This window comes from Crinia signifera, chromosome 5 (genome assembly GCF_055691185.1).
Source record: "Crinia signifera chromosome 5, ASM5569118v1, whole genome shotgun sequence".
Taxonomy (NCBI): domain Eukaryota; kingdom Metazoa; phylum Chordata; class Amphibia; order Anura; family Myobatrachidae; genus Crinia; species Crinia signifera.
The window spans coordinates 274,480,198-274,503,308 of NC_139221.1; the positions used below are offsets into that span (position 1 = coordinate 274,480,198).

Sequence of the window (23,111 nt, forward strand, 5' to 3'; positions counted from 1 at the left end):
ATGCCTTCCCTTCATTCGGATGGTGCCAGTAATAACTTCTTATCCAGGCATAAAGGCTTTGCTACAATTCTGTACAGCTTTGCGTACCATTAGTTGATGGGAGGGGGGTTACTGCCAGTATTCTTAGAATAATATTCTTGAAGATCTCCTTTAGCATATTTAATCAAATAAAATAAATCTATCTATCTATCTATCTATCTACACACAGGATATAGCATCCTATATCCTGTGTGCGTATATGATTTAGATTGAATGTTTAGTAATTTTGATACAGTGTATATAGCCATCCTCTAGTGCAGGGGTAGCCAACTCCAGTTCTCGAGAGCTACCAACAGTTAACATTTTCCATGTCTCCTCACAGAATCACAAATGAAGTAATTAGCTCCACCTGTGGATCTTTTAAAATGTGTCAGTCAGTAATGAGTGCACCTGTGTACCTGTGAGGTGAGCAGGAAAACGTGCACTGTTGGTAGCTCTCGAGAACTGGAGTTGGCTACCCCTGCTCTAATGCCATCAGTCCTGATTTTTACATTTTGTGTCCTTATTGTATGCTATTTGGTTACTAGGTTACCATTATGTGATCACGACGCACAGACTATTGACGTCATTTTCATGTGCCGATCCCACTTCTGGATACTGATGTTTTCATATAGTGCTGTACACTTATTTAAGGTAAGCATTTTTGTTTAAGACATGACGAAAGTGCCGCAAATTTAACTCTTGGCATTGAAACATTGCCAAATACAAGCCGCTACAGTCTGCCTTTATTTGCAAAGTCCCAGGGGTGTTGATTCTTCTGAAAAAAAAAAAAAAAAAAAAAAAATATATATATATATATATATATATATATATACACACACACACACACACACACACACAGTATAGCACAAGCAGGTGTGGCACTCAAGACAACTTTGAAAATTAATCAAGATGACACAGCTTATTCAACGTTTCATTTTCTAAACTAGAAATGAAAAGTTAATTAAGCTGTGTCATCTTGCTTCATTTTCAAAGTTGTCTTGAGTGCCACACCTGCTTGTGCTATACTGTAACTTCCTGTTGGATGTGAGGGCACCGGACCAAGTTATTTACCAGACTTACACAGTGCTGGGTCATATTGATTCTCTCTCTCTCTCCTCTCTCCCTCTCCCTCCCTCTCTCTCTCCTCTATCTCTAGCCCTCTCCCTCCCTCTCTCTCTTCTCTATCCCTCTCCCTCCCTCTCTCTCTCACTCCTCTATCCTCTCTCCCTCTCTCCTCCCTCCCTCTCCCCTATCTCTCTCTACTCTATCCTCTCTACCTCTCTCTTTATATATATATATATATATATATATATATATATATATATATATATATACACACACACACACACACTTATTTATTATAATGCACTGTGGCGGCCTAACCTTGCACTTTTACTGAACTTTTATGAACGGGATAAAGAACGCAGGCCTCTTTTTGTTTATCTACCATCTTCTCATCTTATTGTTATTCATTTGAAAGACATTAACATCTACATAAAAGCACTTTGCTAACAGTCTCTTTCTCTACCTTGATCAATAGCCGTGAGATACACCACATAAATGGATTGATTACTTTAAGTGCTGCAGGTTTTTTTATTTATAGGCCTTTATATGTCATGTAGATGTATTTCTCAATTTAGGTAGAAATGATTGACGGCATGATAGTCGCCTGCAGGTGCCTGTCTGGCATGACTAGAGGGTTTCCATCAAAAGAAATACACAGAGAAACAGAGGAGGAAGGAAGGGAGGAAGGTCGTTTAGAAGATTTGGTTGGCACCATTGACGCCAGATACACAAGACAAAGCAGGGTATTTCTCAGAAGGTTTATATGTGTAACAAAAGCATGACTACCGCAGCCACATATGGGTCATTGTATAACAAACATTGGGGCAGTTGTATTAAGCCTTAACAAGAGATAAATTCAAGTGTGAAAAGGAGAGATAAACGTCCAGCCAATCACCTGCCAACTGCCATGTTACAGCTTGTGTTTGAAAAAAGTCAGTAAGGCGCTGATTGGCTGGACGTTTATCTCTCCTTATCACACTTGCGTTTATCTCTTGTTAAGGCTTAATACATCTGCCCCATTGTCCTTTTACTTTATAACACTCATGTGGGTGCCCACTTGCCTCGTGCATCCCTTCAACACTCGCTCACAATGGACAGACCCTTGTTTACCAAATGATCAATACAATTATCTATCACAGGGGTCCTCAAACTATTTTGCATTGGGACCCCATCGGACAATACAAATAATTACAGGACCCCAGTACTTTCCTGCAGAAGGTCCTCACATGTGTAGTCAGCAGACAGCACATTTCAAAAGGGTGAGACGTAATTGTACTGATGATGCTGTATACAAGGAACAGGTTACCAATATGGTTCAGATGTTTATTAAAAGTGGCTATGACCCAGATTTTATAGACGATAAGATTGAGGCCACAAATAAAATTAATAGAACAGACCGCTTGCGAGACACTGTGAAAGAGGCTTCCACAAATAATGATTTTAAGTGGGCTTTTATTACAGGTTTTAGTGCTCAACATAAGTTGATAAAAAAATCTTTTAAAAAGAACTGGGGCATTCTGAAGAAAGACCCCATTTTAGAGGCTCATTTCCCTGATCACCCCAAATTTGTATGTAGAAAGGCCCCCACCATCAAGACTAAAATAGTTAGGAGTGCCTTGATCTCCATAAAACCCAAGGGAACAATTGCAACCAAGGGTTTTCCTAGATGTGGGAGTTGTGTTGGCTGCAAAACAATAAAAAAAAATGAAGTAACCAAATATGATAAATTTGAGATTAACGGGATATGCCACACTTTTGACCAATTCATGACTTGTAATAGCAAGAACGTAGTCTATGCCATAGAATGTTCATGCCATTTATTTTAAATTGGTCGTACCTCTAAACCGTTCAAAGTCCGTATGGGGAGCATTTGAACAATATCAAAAAAGGTTTAGAGTCACACTCTCTATCTCAGCACTTTAAGAGTATACTTAACTCTTCCCATTGGGGCCATTATTACATTTTTTTTGCATGAAACAGGTTTCTATCAACACCAGAAATAGGAACCTGTCGGCCATGTTGGTCCAAGAGGGGATGAAATGAATTTATAATTTCAATACTCTAAAACCTGGGGGTCTAATTGCTGACTTTGAAGTCAAATGGCTTTTATGAGTACGTTTTTATGGTATTTTATACTCTTGTTCTACTGCTTCCCATTTTATCTGTTATTAACATTATGATTCTATTTGATGGTTTTTATTATCTTTATGTCTTTTAATTAATTATTGTTATCCCTTTTTGGGATATTTTTAGATTTTTTCAGATCTATGTTGTACAGTACATATAAGGGATAATGTTATGCCCGATGTTCCATTGAAACCGCAATACAGAAAGCGGGACATCTATACCTCCTGTAATATTATGGAATGGTTCAGGATTATCCACCACTATAATAGAGGAAGCGGGGCAGTCACATGCCCTATAACAATGTAGGTCTGATCCGGAACTATCTGTACATACTACAGAGTTGCCGCCGTAACCCGGGAGCTGCCAGACCGGAAGTGACGTCAGACGCCGGACCGCGTGTCTAGGTGCCGGCGCTGGATGTTGCTGTGCAATATAGGAGTGCCATTGATTGATGGACTATTGGGCAACTCCACCCTCTTGATGTTTTTATTGGTCTGCTGCTTTGTCTATTATGTGTAAGAAAGAATGTGATTGGTGCTGATATGTATATACACCTATTAGGGTAATACCCATACATATCGTTCTTGAAAAAGACCTCAGTGGAGGTCGAAAGCACTTGAAGCCTGAACTCTCTTTGGATTGTGCTCTCTGGGACGTTTTTGGACCTGATACCTGTTGCTCCATCTGGCCAGCAGTGAGATTTGGAATCACAGTTTGTTTTTTGCGAGTTTGAGGACTGGATCTGTTCCATGTTCCTCAACCACCTAGGGTAACAGGCCATTCGCCATTTTGCCTATCCTGTATTGTAATTGTTTGCTTTATTGTAATAAATTGATCTACACTATATGCAATTTATGTCTTTTTTTGGGGACCCGTGTCCTAATACGACACTACCTTTCGAATGTGATCATCTTGAGAGGAGGTACAGGGAATCCCGCAGTCTATGGAAAAACTGTCTGTATATTGAGGTGGAGAAGAGGATCGTAACCACATTAAGAGGGGCGTATGGTATTTAACACATGTGTGTGCTGTCTTATCCCTATATATTTGGAGAAGAGACCGTGCCTTTTAGAGGAGGGATATATTATTTCATCTGAATCGCCAGTGGAGGGAACTTTCTTATTTTGTTGTTAGCACTTGCATGGCAGCATTGGGGAGCCGCAAAATAATGGGAGGAGTATAAACAGACAACTCATCAGGTTTTTCAGACTCGACTTGAATCACCGACTGAGATTAGAAAAGTCATCAGCCTGATGGTCGGCAACATGGAGTCGCGACCCCATGCTGAGAAGGTTGGGACCCACAGTTTGAGAACCGCTGACCTATGAAATAATGTAAGCATTAGGATGGTCTCTACCACAGTACCTGCTAAAATGCAGAAGATACGGGCTGGCTGTACCAAGTCATTGTGGTACATCGCACCACTTACTGCATTGATACTAGACACATATTTACTAACATGTGCAGAGGGAGGTGGCAGCTGCAGGGGGTACTGGGAGGGATACAATCCCTCTAAAGCATGGATGCAAAATGAAGCCCATAGGCTTCTATAGGAAACCACCAGATTTTATTGGCGTTGCCCTCCACACCGAAGCCGGCATCCAATGCTTAGTAAACATGGGAATTTATCCAATTGCAAAGCCCCAAAACTGGCCTTCTGTATGGCTGCATTTCCCCACCCATGTAATCATAGCAAAAAGGTAACAAGAAATACAGAATGTATCCCCTGTGCTCCAATCACAAGATGCCGCAGTTTCTCAATATGGAGATAGTGGGGGTCCATGTGCTCAGGTGTCAACATTGACACAAAAAAACATGAAAAAGTTAGACCTTTTAATGTGTTGATATTTTTCATGTTGACCTTTTGTCACCCTCGACCTGTTGACCTTTTTCACTGTCGACCTAGGGCATGTCAGCATTTTGTTAAAGTCGACCTAGAGCATGTACCTTCTGGTGTTGACTTATTGAGTGTCTACCTACAAAGTGTCTGTGCGCTAATCCAGACCCACTTCAGCGACCCCCTACCCACCGTTACAATGGTGTTTTTGCTGCATTGTTGCATTTATGAAAATACTGCTACAGGTAGCAATGATTTCCATAGACATCCTAAATGCCAATACAAATGCAAATCACCAACCACAAACGTTACACTGATTTGATTTACTAAGCACAAATGGAATGCCAAATCATTTAAAAATATAATGAGGTTCAATACTTACACATTTATTGATATTAAAATAGTGATGCAGATTCACCGGATGGGTATAAGATGTATGGGATTCTCTATAATGAGGCATGGGGTGAAATGTTAGAGGATGAGAGATTCAGAAAGTGAGGGATTTGGTAAGAAATCTCCATTTTTTTTTAAAAACGGCAATCATTAACACTGCAAAACCAGTTTGATTTTGCAGTGTAAATGATTGCTGCTTTAAAAAAAAACCTGGAGATTTCTTACAAAATCTCTCACTTTCTGAATCTCTCATCCTATTACATTTCACCCATGGTGTCACCCATAGTTATACTGCAGCTGCTTCTTTTGTGATTTTCTTTTTTGTCTTTCTCTTTCTTTTAACACATTTATATAAGGTTCACCTTGATGATCTGAGTTATTCATCCTCGATAACTACATAGCTGCAAGGCCTGACATATTATATACTGTATAATGGTGTGCATGGTATTATTAATAACTTACCAGTTGTTGGCCCTTAGGACCCCATCCTGCATACTGGAGGTATGCCTTCTCTACCTCAGGGGGGTTTAAATCAGTCCGTTTACTGTAAGAAAAAAAATATTCATTAAAGCAAGGTTTTTTTTCTTATCTAAATCTTTACAATAATACATATATTATATCACTGTACTATTGCAGTAGGAATCAGTCATTATGTATTCTGTACAACATAAAACATACAGTATATTAGAAATAAATGTCCCAGAAGCATTTACATAGTAATAACATCAATTCAGGCAGCATATTTCTGTAACTAGATAAGAATGGTAAATGTTACTCTTTATAGCTTTTCTGTGTTCAATTGTTTTTCTCAACTGTTTTATCTTAGCTAGTGCTTACGGACCCTTCAACAGAAATATATTATCTGTACCCTTTGATCCTAAATTCAAAGCATATCAGTTGTATTATGTTACAGGTATTATACTGTGGGAATAGGCGCTAGTACTTAAATACTGATTCCATGTTGACTTACACATGCTGTCCTGCGCATTTTAGGGAAGGTTTTGCTTTATCGCTTCTGTACTTTTGAGTTAAATATTTGATTAGCTGCGGTAAATTCAGGGCCGGCTCTACCAATAGGCAGCCGCCTATGGCGCCAGGATCTGGGAGGGGTGCCATTGAGTCTGTCTATGAATAAATTAAGGATGTCTATGAGAAAGACATCCTTGTTGTACTTAAAGCAGGTGAAACTCCACTTCACACATTCATTAGAGGTGCTGGGAAGTGGGTATTTGTGATAATGGTGGCAGTGTGGGGTTGGAGGAGACGGCAGTAGGTTGAAGTTGTGCCTAAGGTGCCGGGAAGCCTTCCTCTGGCCCTGGGTAAATTATCACAGCTAATTGGTCTCCCAGTACTATCCATTCAGCCCTGATAGCTGCTGATTACTGATAACCAGTTCTTAGAAACCCATTTATCCATGATAACACATAGGGCTGGGAACTTATATAGGATCCCATGGGTTATCATGTAAAAATGGATCCTTTTTCAAACCCCCCCCCTCCCCTAAAAAAAAGGGGGTCTGTGATTGATTAGCCTGATATATATTTTTTTACCCAAATAAGTAGCGCTTCTAAATGGACACCCCCCTTAGCCTTGTTTTTATGTGAACAGTGACAGTCACTCAGAAATGAAACAATAAGCTAGACACATTGGGGGAAATTTACTAAAGGAAATTTGTAAAAAATAAGTGTATTTGTGTCCACAAATACACTTATTTTTCACATTTACTATCCCGAAAATACGGCAATTCGTAGTTGTATTGATGTGCTATCAATACGAATTGCCGTATTTTGGGGATGGTAAATGTCAAAAATAAGTGTATTTCTGGATACAAATACACCTATTTTTTACAAATTTCCTTTAGTAAATTTCCCCCATTATGTGGATATATAATCAAAGCCACAGAGCATTTAGTGAATTTTAAATCTAAACTATTCACTACAAAACACACATGGTTTTGTAGTGAATATGCAGTAATTGCCCCTTTAAATCCAGCAGTAGAAACCACCAGAGGCAGAGGCGACTTTGTAAAGATTGTCCTGCTTGTGCATTTGTGTCTACTGACCAAAGCTGGATATAAAGGGGCACAGTACTTGCATCTATTACAAAACATGTCTGCCTCTGTAATGAATATAGGCGGATAGTGATAAACTATAATTTGCAACTTAAAAAAAAAAAAAAAAACCAACAACATAATTTTTTATGTTTCAGCCATTAATCACAATCACAATATGTAAACTACTTTACTTTAAATGTAAACTTCAAATAAGAATGGAAGGTAAATTCAATATCCACTTTGATATCCATTTACATCTTCGGGAGTAATTCTTCCCCATCAGTAACCTCAGTTTAGTTCTATGTCTCTCGATGGAAGAAAATTACACATCCCTGCTAGTAAATAGGCTCATGCAAATTTGAAATGTTAAGTTGTATAATTAAAACAAATGTTTTATTACAATGTTATGTCAAGCAAAGGTAGGAAAAATATGATTAAAACTAATAATTCAGACAAGAAAACAGATGAGTGTTGTCAGTTCCAGTCACTGTTTCATCTTTCACAAGCACAAGATTCAATTACACTGACGAGTGAAGCATGAATCTTCCTAGATAAGCATTAAAGTCTTGTAGAATGATATTATCACTAGTCGCAAATGCTGCTCTTAACACACATTGATCATTATATCTGGGCAAATTGTTGCTACTAAGCAGTGGTGGCCTTTAATCGGGGATTTTCTAATATAGATGTCAACAGCCGTAACCACATGGGTGTCATTAAGTGTAAAGACTTCAGAATTAGATATCAAGCGGATTTCACATAGGGGTTCTAGAGCAACCCCCATTCTTTAGACTAGCGCTTTTGGCAGGCATCCCCCACCTTAGTGCCTTAGCTTGTTCATGGGTCCTAGCTCTCAGAGATGATCAGTGAGTGAAGAGGTGGAGCTTCCTGAGAACTCAGCCCTGGATCCACCACTGGAGAATCTCCCTGGACTTCCTCCATATAATGCAAAAGCAGCCAAAGTTACCAAGAAATCTATTACGTAAAACAGCCAGTGGAGGGGTGCACAGTGCTGTATTAAATAAATAAAACTGTTAACCCTGAACTAGAAAGGGGGAGAGGGGCAAAAATGAAATTCCCATTTTCCAAATGAACCCATTTCCCACTATGTTGAACATTGGATCAAGTGCAGAGATTCTGGTGGAGCCGTGGAATAACCTAATAATGACACTGGACATATCTGTAAGCATTGGCCTTTTTATATTCTGGATAATGTATGGATACAATATTAATATTTAACACTATAGATGGTCTATATTATGGGCTGTATTGAACATTTTTAACTAGGCAGGAACCAGGACTCAGAACTGCACTTTAGCTGCTGCGGGGCAGCCCATAAAAACATATTCTGTGCATGTGCAGTAACGAGGACCGGGACCATGAATATGCTACTATGGACTGCTGTCGAAGCAGCCTTTAGAGGCTGGGGGCCAGCGCATGTGCAGTACCAAAGAAGGTATTGCGCATGTGCCAGTCCCACGACCATGATGGGAGTCAGGACCGGCTGTGGGGATCAGCAGGCAAATTCTGCCTCGTTCTGATGATTTGGGGCTGTCCATGCGCATGGTCTTATATACGCATGTGCAGGTCCCCTCTGTGAATGACTTTGGTGACTTGCATAGTAGTCGAGCCGTTCACAGGTTTCGGGGCAGGGTGTCGCCCATGGGAACGCCCATAAAATACCTCCCGACTTCTTGAAGGACATAAGCGGGACTCCCAACTGCCCCCCCCTTGCTGCGAGACACTACCAGCCCCGGGAGGGACACGGGACAGTCCAAAAAAACGGGTCAGTAACGCGAAAAATGGGACTGTTGGGAGGTATCCATAAATGCTGTATTTTTCAACAGCATTGAGGACTGATTTAGACCAAACACATCCGACTCAAAACAAGTTGAATCTGTATGGTCAGAAATGGCCACGGATTGTCAGATTCACAGCCATTTCTCGACAATCTCGACAATCCACAGCCATTTCCACCTACACACCCACTTTTCGATACTCGACAGGTGTAACATTGCTTCTTATTAACCCCTACTAATTTTCATTTGTGTGCTGCCCTGGAGTGGTCGGCATGTGCCGGCATGATGGGGGCCCACACCCCAGACCCATACCCAGTATTAGGGACCCCCAGTAACACAGAGACGCTTTGACGTATGGACTGGGAGCATAGCCCTATATTTGCAGATATATGCAACCAAGATCTCTGTATTATCTGATTATTATGTAGATATTTCTCACTCAGTGTGCAATTGGGATACAAAATGTTTTTTTCCTATCCAGAATAAACCCCTCCCTTTTAGCACATGAGTAACATCACAATCTGATTGAGCAGCTTGCCAATAAATGTGTTGTGGAACATTGAATTCCGCCTGTCGAGTTGCAGGTGAGCAGGCCAAAAACGGATTGGGATTCTGACTGTCGGGACGTTCCGACAGTCGGAATCCCACATAGAATACCCCCCTAATTGACCTAATCTAATAAAGATCACTTTGTATTTTGATTTGAAAAAACTGGATTGAGGTGTGACTCATCTACATCATCAGTACCTACATTAAGTAACGGCAGCAAACTGGGTTGTGCCCTGAAACCCTGTATAACATTTACAGCAACAGTATTGGTTAGTGGCATCAGGTTTGTGTTTTCTCAGAGCATTAACTGTGTAGTGTACGTTATTAACCCTTATACTTTAGGACTGGTAGCATCGTTGTGAAGAATACAGCAGTTTTTAATCTCACTGCTTACCGTGTTCTATTAACACATTTATCACAACATTTAATTTTTTCTCTTCTATCTTTTATTTGACAATGTGAATTAGGCGATGTAAGCTTCTCTCATAAGAGGCAATATGCAGATGGTTTGATTAGCGTCTGCGAGCACAGAGGACTTGATGACTAATATAACAAAAGATGCGCTGATCCGTGCATTAGCGGAAGAGGATGTAGAGCAACAAAGTAGCATGGAAACCATCTAGGGACCACTACAGCACTAGAGGATCAAACAGTGGATGATGTTCAAGAATTGTTTGTAGCAGGTGTCACAGGACTTTTTCTGAAAATGATTCTTCAGTAGATGAGTATGTGCAGCCTTAATATGAGTATGCAGTTTGATTTACAATAACACTGTGTTGAGAGAGAGGTTTTCAAATGCTGGCATATGGAGGGAGAGAGAGAGCGAGAGAGAAAGAGAGAAAATCTGCCGAGCGCCATGCAAAGGCAGAGAGACAGAGTACCAGCTTAACTTGGTAAAACTCCAAAGGCACAGGGATACACCACAGTACTGTTAGCCCAGAGATGTAATACTTTTTAAACCCAGTTTAGGACATGACCTTATTATTTTGTTACTTGTAGACTTTTTATAGGTATTTCATAAGGCTTACACACCATACCAGCTGCTCAGGGATGAATGGGAAAGGTCATTAATACCAGGAGTTGAAAGGCAAAGTCTTGGAACTGTCACTCCCTAGGATCTTGATGGAAGTTATGACTCTATAAAACAGGTATTTATATGGAGTTATAACCTTACCATAGAGATCTTTCACAAAAGTTTCTGGACTTTTCAATTTACTAAAATTTACAAAAAAATTACAGATGACAGTCCAACTCCTTTTATTAACCAAGGATCCATGGAGATACAGAACTTTTTATGCAGGACTGTGCACCCGAAAATGTGAAGTAGCACAGATCTAAGATAACTTTTTCCAGTGACAGTCAATCATCAATAGGGTCTTCTGTGCCACCAGTCAAACCTCTATTGGAAGTTTGCATATGTTTGGTGTATATAACTACCTGCTTCATCGTCCTGCCTGCTTGCATCGGCTATTAGTCAGTGCGGTGATGGAAAGACAGTCTGAAAGATGCCATGCAAGTCCTGGATGCAAGTCCTGGATGGGCAGTGGCCATACAAAAGAGTTTAAAGCACGGTGATCACTAGGTGAAGAGCTTAGAGAATGCCATGGATGTCCTGGACAGGCAGCGGCCATGCAAAAGAGCTTAAAGCATGCTGTCCACCAGATAAAGAGCTTTGTGGATGCCATGACAGTCCTAAATGGGCAGCGGCCAGGCAAAAGAGCTCAAAGAACGCTGCCCGCCTGATGAACTTAGGAGATGCAATGATGAAGTCCTGGATGGACAGTTGCCATGCAAAAGACCTTAAAAGCTGCCCCCCCCCCACGTGAAGAAAGATGAAAGTGCTGTGGAAGTCTCAGGTGGCTCCCTCTCTATCTCTTTATGGAAAAGGACAGTAGGCAATAATGATCTGTCTCCAGGCAGCCTGACACTTAAATCCACAACTGCCTGTCAGGAGGTAATAGGATAACAAGGATTGCAATAGCACTGCAGAGAAATTTGTTTACTACAGTAGGCTTCCCTATGCTTTGTATAGAAAGGACACGCTTTGCATAGATAGAGGAAAGTCCCAACTCCAATGTAATTAATCAATGAAAATCCTATCGCCGTTAAGGACTCTTTCATAGATAGGGAGAAGCCATATATATGGCCAGAACACTTGGCCAAATCCTTATTGTAACAACTCACCCTTTCAGAGATATAAGGATGACCTGTTTCTATAAAAAAAAAAAAAGATGATAAAGCGATCATCGCTGTCCATACACCGTGGGCATAATCACCTAGTGTGTATGGGCCTTAACATTTTCTAGGATGCGATGAAGAAATGATAGACAGAATCAAATTGGTTGCTATGGGCAACATCACCTCTTTCCATTTTACATTTTTAAAAACATTAGCAGATTTACCCCCTACTCTCCAGCTGAACGTAACTGGCTTAGTCATGTAATAAAATACATTTCGTGACTATTAGTTTATATAAAGCACAATCGACACTGACACATGGAGGGTCAGTACTAAGTATGGGACCAGACAATTACTGTATCTCTGAAATAGAAGCTTGATGTTTCCTCAGTCACTGCTGAATCCTCCGGGGGTGATATCCACCGCCATGGTTATCAGGTAGCAAACAGCAGCTTGGAATCAGTGAGATTTACAACTTCTTCCTAACTCCAGAGTTTTCTCACAGTTAGATAAATCTTCACTTATATTAGGAGTCAACTCCATGCCACATTTCATCATGAAATAAGACACAGCTGCTCATCAAATTTCCCATCAAGCAGGAATGTTAAATCTGGAGCACTTCAGCGCAGCAGAACAATTGCCGGAAATGTAGGAGATGTCAGAGGGTTAACTAGAATCTAAAGCTGTGCATTCCTGTTCAGCCCATCAAGCAGACAAACACAATTCAAAGAAATATGTTAGTCATTGTAAGTAGAGCTTTGGACACACAATCACCATCTGCTCAATGAGAGCCGGCATTACTTTTTCATCATAATCAAGAGGATAGTTTTTTTTTTCTGGTTTTCTTTGGAATAGAATGTGCTAGACAAAGCATTGTAATATAGAATATAGCCAGGACAAAGTGATAAGTAACATGCTTATATAGTTTATTTTCCATTGTACTAGCATTACTTTGGTGCTTCAGTCCCATCCGTTTTGGTCCGAATTCAGCTTCATGTTCGATAGTGGGGGATTTTGCATGCCCAAACCCCGGGAGCGAACGGAAGGGGCGGAATAGGGGCAGGCAAGGGGTGGCAGCAGGGGAATGATGCTGTTAGGAAGGACTGAGTGTGCAGATCCGGTTGCAGTAGTTTAAAGGTCCTGCTTGCTTCGTGCGGGCTAAGTCTTCGCCTATAACAGCCACGTTTGTGGGGCCAAATTAGGTCCAGCCCCAGTCGGTGCTGCCAGGTCAAGAAGGGACAAAGCTGCTCGCATGAGTTTGACATACTGCAAGATAGGGGATATGCGGACACACTCAGTCTTCCTATATGTGGGGGTAGAACCCACGGGTGCAACAATGCACAGATGATACCTGGGAGATGATATTTAACCCTAGACTAGAAATGCAACAATGCACAGGTGGAAATAGAAATAACCGCAACAATGCAGAAGATGGCAATAATAAAGATAGAAAAGCCTGCAGAGGGTTGCCCTCTGACTTATCTGAATGATGGTAAAGAGCAGACACAGGCAGGACGGTTCTGCAGTAGACAGGCTGTAACGTTGGCAAGGACACTAGCAGGGACCGGGAACACGTTGGGCTGAACCAAGCACAGGCTTAAGAAAAGGAACACTATAACCAGGGCTATTTTTCAGCAGGCTCCAGCAGGAACTGAGGCCCTTATTCTAGTTCACTCTTTCTGACAATATTTCTTAGATGGACAAAACCATGTGCACTGCAGGTGAGGCAGGTGTTACTTGTGCAGGGATAATTAGATTTGGGTGGGGTTTTACACCTGCCTCACCTGCAGTGCACATGGTTTTGTCCATCTAAGAAATATTTTGTCAGAAAGAGTGAACTAGAATAAGGGCCTCAGTTCCTGCTGGAGCCTGCTGAAAAATAGCCCTGACTATAACACACGATCTGTGGCCAGAATAAAAGTCAGTTTAGACTAACGTTTAGTACCGAAGGGGAGAGAAATCATTTGATGTTGTGAGACCTTCGAATGAGTACTCTCCTGTTTGGCCACATTCAATGGGATGTGTTAGGAACACATTCCCTCGCATGCTAGTGACAGGATTTGGGTACATCTGTGATGGATGGCTTAATTCCCTAATCTGCAGACACCTGGCTGGGAAATTGGGATCAGACCCTCTGGGAATTTTAACATGTTGAATTTCCTCGATTCCTTTATGAAACACTGATCATCGGTAGATTGGATCATCATTGAAGAATCAATGCACTCATGTATGGCCTGCATGAGTTTTTGGTATATGAGGTTTACTCATTGATCTCAAGAATTCTATATGTAAGTATAATTTCAGAGGCAGACCCTCTGGCGTTTAGTATTTATAATGAGTCATGGTTAAAAAGTGTTAAAGATGGTTACTATTTAATGATCAGCACTGTACAGGACCTACGCTGTCATTGGTACATTTGGGGATGCTATGTCGCTAGCAGTGCCCCAAAATGGTTGACTTGCTGCTGGCATTTGGGGCAACATCTAGGCAGTGCTATGGATCACTGCAAGAAAACGGGGCAGTGTCTGAATCAGTGTCTGAATTTCATAATTCCAGGTGCCTACAGTGAACAGATTGTGACCGTTATTCAAAATAATATCCTCTTAGGGAAGGCGATTCTAGGAGCACCGCAGTTAATTGAACTCCATGATACCATCTAAGAATACATGTGACCAGTCTTATATATACAGTATGAATTAACAAGTACATTAAAACAGATCTAAGCATCACACACATCACTATTTAAGTGAAATATAAAGTTTATAAAAAAAAATATTGGGCATTGGGGCCCCACATTGTGAGGATAGAAATATCCTTTTTAAAGGTACATGTCCATGTCTTTATGTGTATGTATTGTGTCTTTTATTTCGCTACTGTTTTTATAAGGTGATTAAATAAAAGTTACATTTTATTGTGAAACTCCTCTGGTGCACCACACAGAGACATTCTTTTTGCCTTTCAACTTTTTCTACAATGGGCAATGTACCCCTGTTTGTTCAGTATCAGGTAGGTTGTTGAGCTACCTGTTGCTGTGGGACCAAGCAACATGGACATGCTGGTATATGTAGTTGCACAAGCTGATACATTCTTTGAATGTCAATCATTTATACTTGCGGGCACAACTAAGGAACAACAAAGTCAAACTTATCTGTTCAGCAATATACACAGCAAGAGATACAAATTATTCCTTGTAAAACCCAGCAGACATTCATGCATAATCAGTGGTTTTTGAAGCCTGTCGTACTCATTTTATGAAATATAATCTTCTGTATTCTCAGATGCTCTGCTAGAAAACTACAATTAACATTTTTTGTAAACAGAAAACAGAATAGTAATGGCAAATAGTCTATAACTAGAGCAGAACTAAGTTCCACCAGCGTACGAGTAGATACGCCAATGCTCATGCTTGTCTACTCTCCCTGAATGTTCAGGAGTCAATTGAATTCTGGAAAGCTCTCCTGGGGTCAGATGCACTAAGCTTCAAAAGTGAAAAAATGGAGAGTGATAAACAGCCAGCCAATCAGCTCCTACCTGCCATATCACTGACTGTGTTTGAAATGTCAGACAGGAGCTAATTGGTTGGTTGTTTTTGGTTGGTTGGTTGTTTTTCACTCTCCATTTTATCACTTTTGAAGCTTAGTGCATCTGATCCCTGGAGTCCAAAAATACTAGACCATTGATTCCCAAAGGACCCCTAACAGTTCATGTTCAGGTGACCTATAAATTGTGATCTGTTAGGGCAACCACTGAAATAGACCGTTCTCCTGTATCCACTCACTTCCCTAGTATATTGTGTTAGTGTAGCCCCAGTTCTCCCTGCCCGATTCTACAAATCGTCACGGCATCACGCTCACTGCACCTCTGACCTCCATTGTCCCCTTGGGCTCTAATAAAAGCACTTACCGGTAGTAAAATTCCTGAACCTGTGACTACACTACTACGAGGTGCTGTTCAAGTCAAAATGATTGCTTACTGTGACTTATGTGATGTATGTAGAGATATGACTTATGCAGAGACAGATATGACATACTGTATGACGAGACTATGGAAAGTATAATGAGATGGATATATTGTATGCAGAGACGGATATGATGCGTGACATATGACACTCCAGATGTGACGCATTAGGAGATGGATGTGCCGCATGACGAGATGGATGTGCCGCATGACGAGATGGATGTGCCGCATGACGAGATGGATGTGCCGCATGACGAGATGGATGTGACGCTTGACAAGATGGATGTGCCGCATGACGAGGGGTATGCGAAACATGAGGAGACAGATGTGATGCATGATGACACAGATATGACGTAAGATGAGACGAATGTGATTTATGATGAGATAGATGTGACCTATGACGTGACGGATATGACGTATGCAGAGATGGATATGACATACTGAAATAAATTAATATGTCCATTTTCTAGTGAGGATAACATATACTGAAACGCACATGACACAGCCATCCAATCACAGCTCTCCTATTTTAGCAGTGCTGCTGGCAAAGAAGGGGATGAGTTAGTGTGGTAGAGCTATGAGGTGGTTTGTGTTAACACAATAGTTAGTGGTGCCCAAAGGGTGATACCTTCTCTATCCTATAGAAGCTGCTGAAGATACACTGCACTGTACCCCTCCTGCTTGGCATTGTGTCAGCACGTGATGCAACGCACCTCTCAGGCAATATATGATTGCTCACTCACCCCCCACTCATGGGAAATATGTTACGGATGCCCCTCTTCTCCTTTTTGGCACAGTAACATTTCATTGCACACAGGCTAACCTGTGTTTTAACTACACCCTTCACAGTGCAAGATACCGCACTGACCCCTCCCCCCCCCCCCCACTGATGGGCAGTATATCCCTGCACACACAATGTGTCACCATGCCCACAACTGCGTACTCCCCCTGCTGAGCATTATGTTAGCACATCGTGTCGTCCCCCGTCAGGCGATTTACTTCAACTCCGAATATATATATTTGTTATTATAAAGGTGATCAACTTACATATTAAATATTACAATAAGTACAAGTCATGCCCCCCGGCATTCGGCAGTGTATGTCATGTTTACTGTTCCTCCCCAGTCACTATATGTCACCAGTCAAGCTGGGCTTCTGGTAACAGAGTACATCTCTGCCCACAGCAGCTTCTATAGGACAGAGAAAGTATCACCCTTTGGGCGCCACTAACTACTGTGTAGCCTCCTCTTCACAGCTTCTACCACAAAAAATTAATATCTTTCCTTGCCAGCAGCACTGCTTAAATGTGATTGGCTGGGAACGTCATGGGCTTTTTAGTGTATGTTATACTCACAAGAAAGCTGACATATTCATTGATTTAAATATGTCATATGCATCTTGTCATACGTGACATCCGTCTCATCATATGTCATATCTGTATCATCATACATCACAATCGGGGACTATGAAAAAACCAGTCCCGGACAAGACCCCGGAATGGCGGACTGGACACTACAAGCCCCGGAATGCAGAGTTTGATGGGTACTTGTTTCCTAGCACGGCGCCCGTCGTAGGTGTTCGCATGCCTTAACTTAAGGCATGCGATGGACGCGACCGACACGATTTCAGGGCTATTTTTAGCCTTTTCCCCGACAATTAAAAAATCGCGTCCATCGCGTCTATCGCATGCCTTAAGTTGCGATGGACGCGATTTTACATAGGGAACAATGTTAAATGGGCCAATGGACCCGATTTTTCATTGTATACCCACCCTTATGGGTATTTTACATGTGAAATGCCCCTCCCCCATTGTTAACGCCACCCCACGATGAATGCCAACCCGAAGCGTGGCGAGCGGCGGCGGTACGCGTCCTCAGACCTTTTCATACCCCCACTATCCACGTTGGCGTGGAGTTGATTTTATATAGTGTGGCGAGCGCAGCGAGCCACCAAGCCTGAAGCGTGGCGAGCACAGCAATCCCCGCGAGGGGACTCCTAATACCTGTGAAGTAATGCGCTGTGCTCGCCACGCTTCAGGCTCAGTGGCTCGCTGCGCTCGCCACACTATATAAAATCAACTCCACGCCGACGTGGATAGTGGGGGTATGAAAAGGTCGGAGGACGCATAGCGACGCCCCTCGCGGGCTCGCTGCGCTCGCCACGCTTCGTGTTGCCGTTCATCGTGGGGTGTCGTTAACAATGGGGGGGCATTTGACCCATCAGGGTGGGTATACAATGAAAATTGGGGTCTGGGGGGCATTTACCATTGGGCCCAATGTAAAATCGGGTCTCAGGGACCATTTTACATTGGTTCCAATGTAAAAATCGCATTGATCGCGTCGATCGCATCGCATGCGATTTGGTTGCATGCGATGCGATCGACGCAATTTTTTGGGACCCGATGGATACAATCAAAATCGCAGGTGCCGTGCTAGGAAACAAGTACCGTTTGATGTCCAGTCCGGCGTTCCGGGGTCTTGTCCGGGTGGTCCTTCCAGGGGCATGCCTGCGATAGCTTTCACCAGGTAAATGGGGAAGGGTAGATTACTGCCTCCCTGTGTGGTCCAGACTGTTCTGTTTTTTGCTACTTGCCCAAACCATACAGGGTGACTTTATTCTCTCCATCATCCACCGCCTGGTGACAGCTTTCACTGGCAGCACTCCCCGACAGGACACCCCCAGGGTCTTGTCCGGGTTTAGTTTTTTTACCCATTCCCTCGCAATCATTCCATCGTATGGCACATTCGTCTTAGCACATCGTTCCAGCGTAAGGCGCATTTATCTCGGCATACCTCACATTTGTCTTGGCATATGGCACATTCGTCTCGGTATACAGTATGACACATTTAGAAAGTCAAAAATATGCTTAATGACATATCCAGTAAGGTGTCATTCTGACTTACACGGTGGAACCTTTATACTCTGCAGTAATAAGTTCTCTACTGCACTCTGCAACTTCCTACTTTGCGGCAGAGCTTTCTAGTGCACACAACCATGTACAGAACAACAGTAAAGGGCATTGGACTTCACTAAAGAGCATTTCTACTCCAAACACATAAGTACAGAAGAAGATATTTGATCTGTTATTAGGATTGCCTGGTTCCTTTTCATGTTCCTCTTTTCCAGGCAACAAAAGGAAGCATTTAGCTACAGAAACACCATTTATCCCTCTATCCTGCAGAGCTTACTCAGCGATTGCATAAAAGGTAAATATCCCCAGTAATGAACTGCCCCTTTGATGAGTATTTGTGTCTCATTCCAATCTGAAGAGCTGGGACATTGCAGTGGATTTCTGTATACTTTTATTACCGAAAGCACATTAGGTAGATGATATGGCTGGCTGTCACTGTATACAATGCACTTGATGCATACAATTTCATAAATAGCATAGGCTGGGAAGTGGTAATGGCCATCAGTGTAACATTCAAATACATTGGCATTTGCATTTATTCTTATCAGAACTTCAGTTCAGACATGATCAGTTCTCTGCTCATTTGCAGAGCCCTGTGATCAGATAATCGCCGCCCAACCCAAGTGAAATCCCACCCTGTGCAAGGCTGCTATAAGGGCCAGATGTATCAAGCTTCAAAAAGTGATAAAATGGAGAGTGATAAACAACCAATCAATCAGCTGCTACCTGTCATTTTTCAAACCCACCCTGTAACATGACAGGTAGGAGCTGATTGATTGGTCGTTTATCACTCTCCCTTTTATAATTTTTTTTAAAGCTTGATACGTCTGGCCCTAGGCCTTCAAAAATACCTCCCAACTGTACCGCTTTTCTCGGACCTGTTCCTGTTTTCTCCCCTGTTCCACCATTGTCCTGGGGGGCGGGGGGGAGGGGGGTTGGTTGAGGGGGGGGACAGTTGGGAGTCCCCCCTGTCACTCGTGAAAGGACGCTTGCACACATTGTCTATTCCTGCAGCCCGAGGGGCTGGGGTCATGGTCAGCAGCTCACAGAGCCGCTAGTCACGCCAACACAGTGGCAAAAAAGGGGCATGGCCTATAATCTTGACCCTTCTGAGAGGCCATGCTCCCTTTCTGCTGTGCCACGCCCCCAAAAGTGTCCCTCCTCCGCATCTTCAGAAGTTGGGAGGTATGCATATGCAAGCTGCTCACCATCAAATGATTTTTCCACCGTTTGCAGTCAGTGGCTGCGATAGAGACAGGCTGTTAGAGGCTGAAGCTAATATCACACGCTTTCGCTTCATATGCCTGGGCATTCCTGCATTTACCCAGACACTCCCACAAAAAGGCCAGTTACCACCCCTAAATGCCGGGTTCATGTCAATCAACTTGCGTAAGTCCAGCGATAGAAAACATAGAAGGATTTTATTGCAGGAAGGCCTCACGCATGCGTCCTACAAGTCGTACTGCATGCAAAGTCTATCGATTAACACATGGCCCGCAAATTTGCAGCCATGCGATCAGGTCTGAATAACCTCCTATATCTTGATGTGAGATTATTTGTTCATCGTCTGTTTATAAGAATGACCTTCTTGCAAGAGGCTGCATCTGTGCTTCTGCTTAAAAAGAAAGTGACATTGACACTACTGGCAGTGATAGATGGAAGAAGTGGGCCCCTGTCAAAGTCAGAGTAGAGACCAGTGTTCCTGCCTCCACCAAGTTACATGCCTACTGTTATCTACATCATGCATGACATTGTGCATGTACCCTTGCAACCCACTGCCTCTCCCTGTCATCCTCTCGCTGCAACCCACTAATCCCCATCATCCTCTGCCTCCCCCTATCTGCCTTGCCTTTTTTTTTGTTACTGTCTTCCCTCATTTTTCAACCTCTCCCTAAAATACTAGGGTCACCTGTGCCCCCCATGATTTCCTTCTTTTTGCAGTCAACATTCTGCCTCCCACTGCCTTATGCTGTCACCATCTGCCTCTCCCTGTCACTCACTGGTTTCCCCTGCTCGCCACTGAATGTAATGCTTTCATACAGTACTTGGTGCAGGGTTGCCTACCCTCCCGGATTGGCCGGGAGGTTCCCGGAAATCGGGTCCCCCTCCCGGCCCCCCAGAAAGGTGGGCAATCCTCCCGGATTCTGCCTCACCCTCCGCAGTTTCCTGGCAGCTGCCCGGCTGCCTCGTTCAATTGCAGCGATTTGCGGCTTTTCGCGGGGGAGGGGCAGGGCTAAATATGCAAATAGCGCCATTTAGCACCACCCCTCCCCGAGGCCCCGCAAATCAGGGGATTTGCAGTGCTGGGGGCGGGGCTTGATGATGTCTAGATCAGGCCCCACCCCCAGAAGTGGTGCTTACAGTCTCCTCTCCAGGCTTCTCCCGGAGAGAAGACTTCAAAAGTGGGCAAGAATGACTTGGTGATATGTTATTACAAGTATTATTTTCATATTCAAAATATACTAATTGAATTATTTACCACTGAGATTATGCAGCTGTTTTGAAGGCTAGAGGGACGCCTAATGTGACCCCCAAAGTGTATCAGGTCTCCTACCACTGTTCTATGGGATACAAATATTCTTAACACACAGTAGGAATAACTTCAAATATGGTTCCTATACAAGAAAGTTGAAACAATTTATTGTATTTCATATTTTGTTTTGTTAGTGAAAACTAATAATGAGTTTAGAAACAAAATCCCTTATTAATAACATATATACAAAATAAAGTCTTGAATAAACGAAATTATTTAATATTGTGCCGTGCGCCTACTGTTTTTATATTGTAATGCAACAAAAACACTTTATCATCGATATAAATTGGAAAACAGAAGCTCATTATTTCTGGAGCAGCCTAACATCTGCTTTATAAATCTGGCTGCTTCCTGCGGTGAGTGACCTATTTTTCAGCCAATTACTAAATAATAAATGTTTGGCCGGTAATGAAGAAATCTAATTATGATTTGTTATATATCAGGTAACTAATGCGGCTGGTATGGGCCATTGTTTCAGCCATAAAGGGAAGGCATATGCACTGGCGACTTCTGATAACAAAGTTTCATCTGGATACATATTTACAGCCAAATGCCCCATAAATCAAATTACATAGTTTACTTTCTATATCTACTAACACTTTAGGGTATAAAGTAAGGATAACAATCAGCTCACACTGAATTGTGCCAAAATATGACCCTCAAATGCCATGTCACACCCCGCCTGTACAAACACATTAGTTGGTGCTCAGAAGAAGGAACACCATCAAGGCACTAGATCATGACATGCCTGAAACATTTACTAGATGTGAACAGGGCTGTTATTAGAAGAGTGCAACCAGTGCTGCCCTGTATGGCACAAGGAAGATGTGGGCTTTTGCAAGGAGCCCATAGAGGATGGGGGCCAGCGTATGCGCAGTACCGAAGAAGCTACTGCACATGCGCCGGCCCCACGGCGGTGGTCGTGGGCAGCAGCGCTGGGGACCGGGATTAGTGGCGGAATCAGTAGCAGAGGGGGGTGGGCCCGCAACACAGCAGCCCGCCTCCTCTGCTGCAGTAGGAGCCGCCGCTGCTCGCCACCTATTCTATTCCCCCTCTATGGACCCCCACAAAGTAAAATAGCCCCTGTTAATTGGGATTTCCAACCGTCAGGCTCCTGACAGGCAGGATTCCAATGTCGGAGAAACGACCATCGGAATCCCGATTGTCAGTGACTCATCCGTCACCCGCTACAGCAGGGCCAAAATAGGGGCAACATGGGCCTGAGGCTGAAAATAAGCAAAGACCTATTATGGGAAGTGGAAAAGGTGTGACCAGTGCCTGGTGGGTGTGACTAGTATATGTGGGTGTGTACCCAGTACACAATCAAGCCAATGGCCAAATGTAATACACTCCAAGTTCGGCGGCCATGCTAGATGCCTGCAGAACTCTCAGGTTTTTTCAACGTGGCAATCATTTACAAGGCAAAACCATGCCTTGTAAACAATTGCCCCTTTGAATAAAAAGTCTAAGGCAAAATTAGAAAAATGAATTAATTAATACTTATGCTTTATAATCAACATGGTTATCGTCCTGTCATGATGATCAGCCAGAGGCAGAACTACCATTGGTGCAGCAGGTGCAGAGCCCACTACTGCCCTTGTCAAGCTCTTCCTGTCACCCACTGTTATTCCCTGTCACCTTCTGCCTCTCCCTGTCACCCACTGCCATGTTCCATTTCTGTATGCTGT

The 23,111-nt window shown here is 42.7% G+C and overlaps 1 protein-coding gene across 5 annotated transcripts in view; it reads right to left on the reverse strand.

Moving 5' to 3' along the window:
• Positions 1-23,111, reverse strand: part of DPP6 (dipeptidyl peptidase like 6) — a 1,240,611-nt gene that overhangs the window by 126,385 nt on the left and 1,091,115 nt on the right. For all 5 annotated transcript variants that reach the window (XM_083189040.1, XM_083189042.1, XM_083189039.1 and 2 more), the window contains one exon: positions 5,906-5,987. In XM_083189040.1, the coding sequence (XP_083045166.1) occupies positions 5,906-5,987 (82 nt within the window). The remainder of the gene's footprint in view (positions 1-5,905; positions 5,988-23,111) is intronic.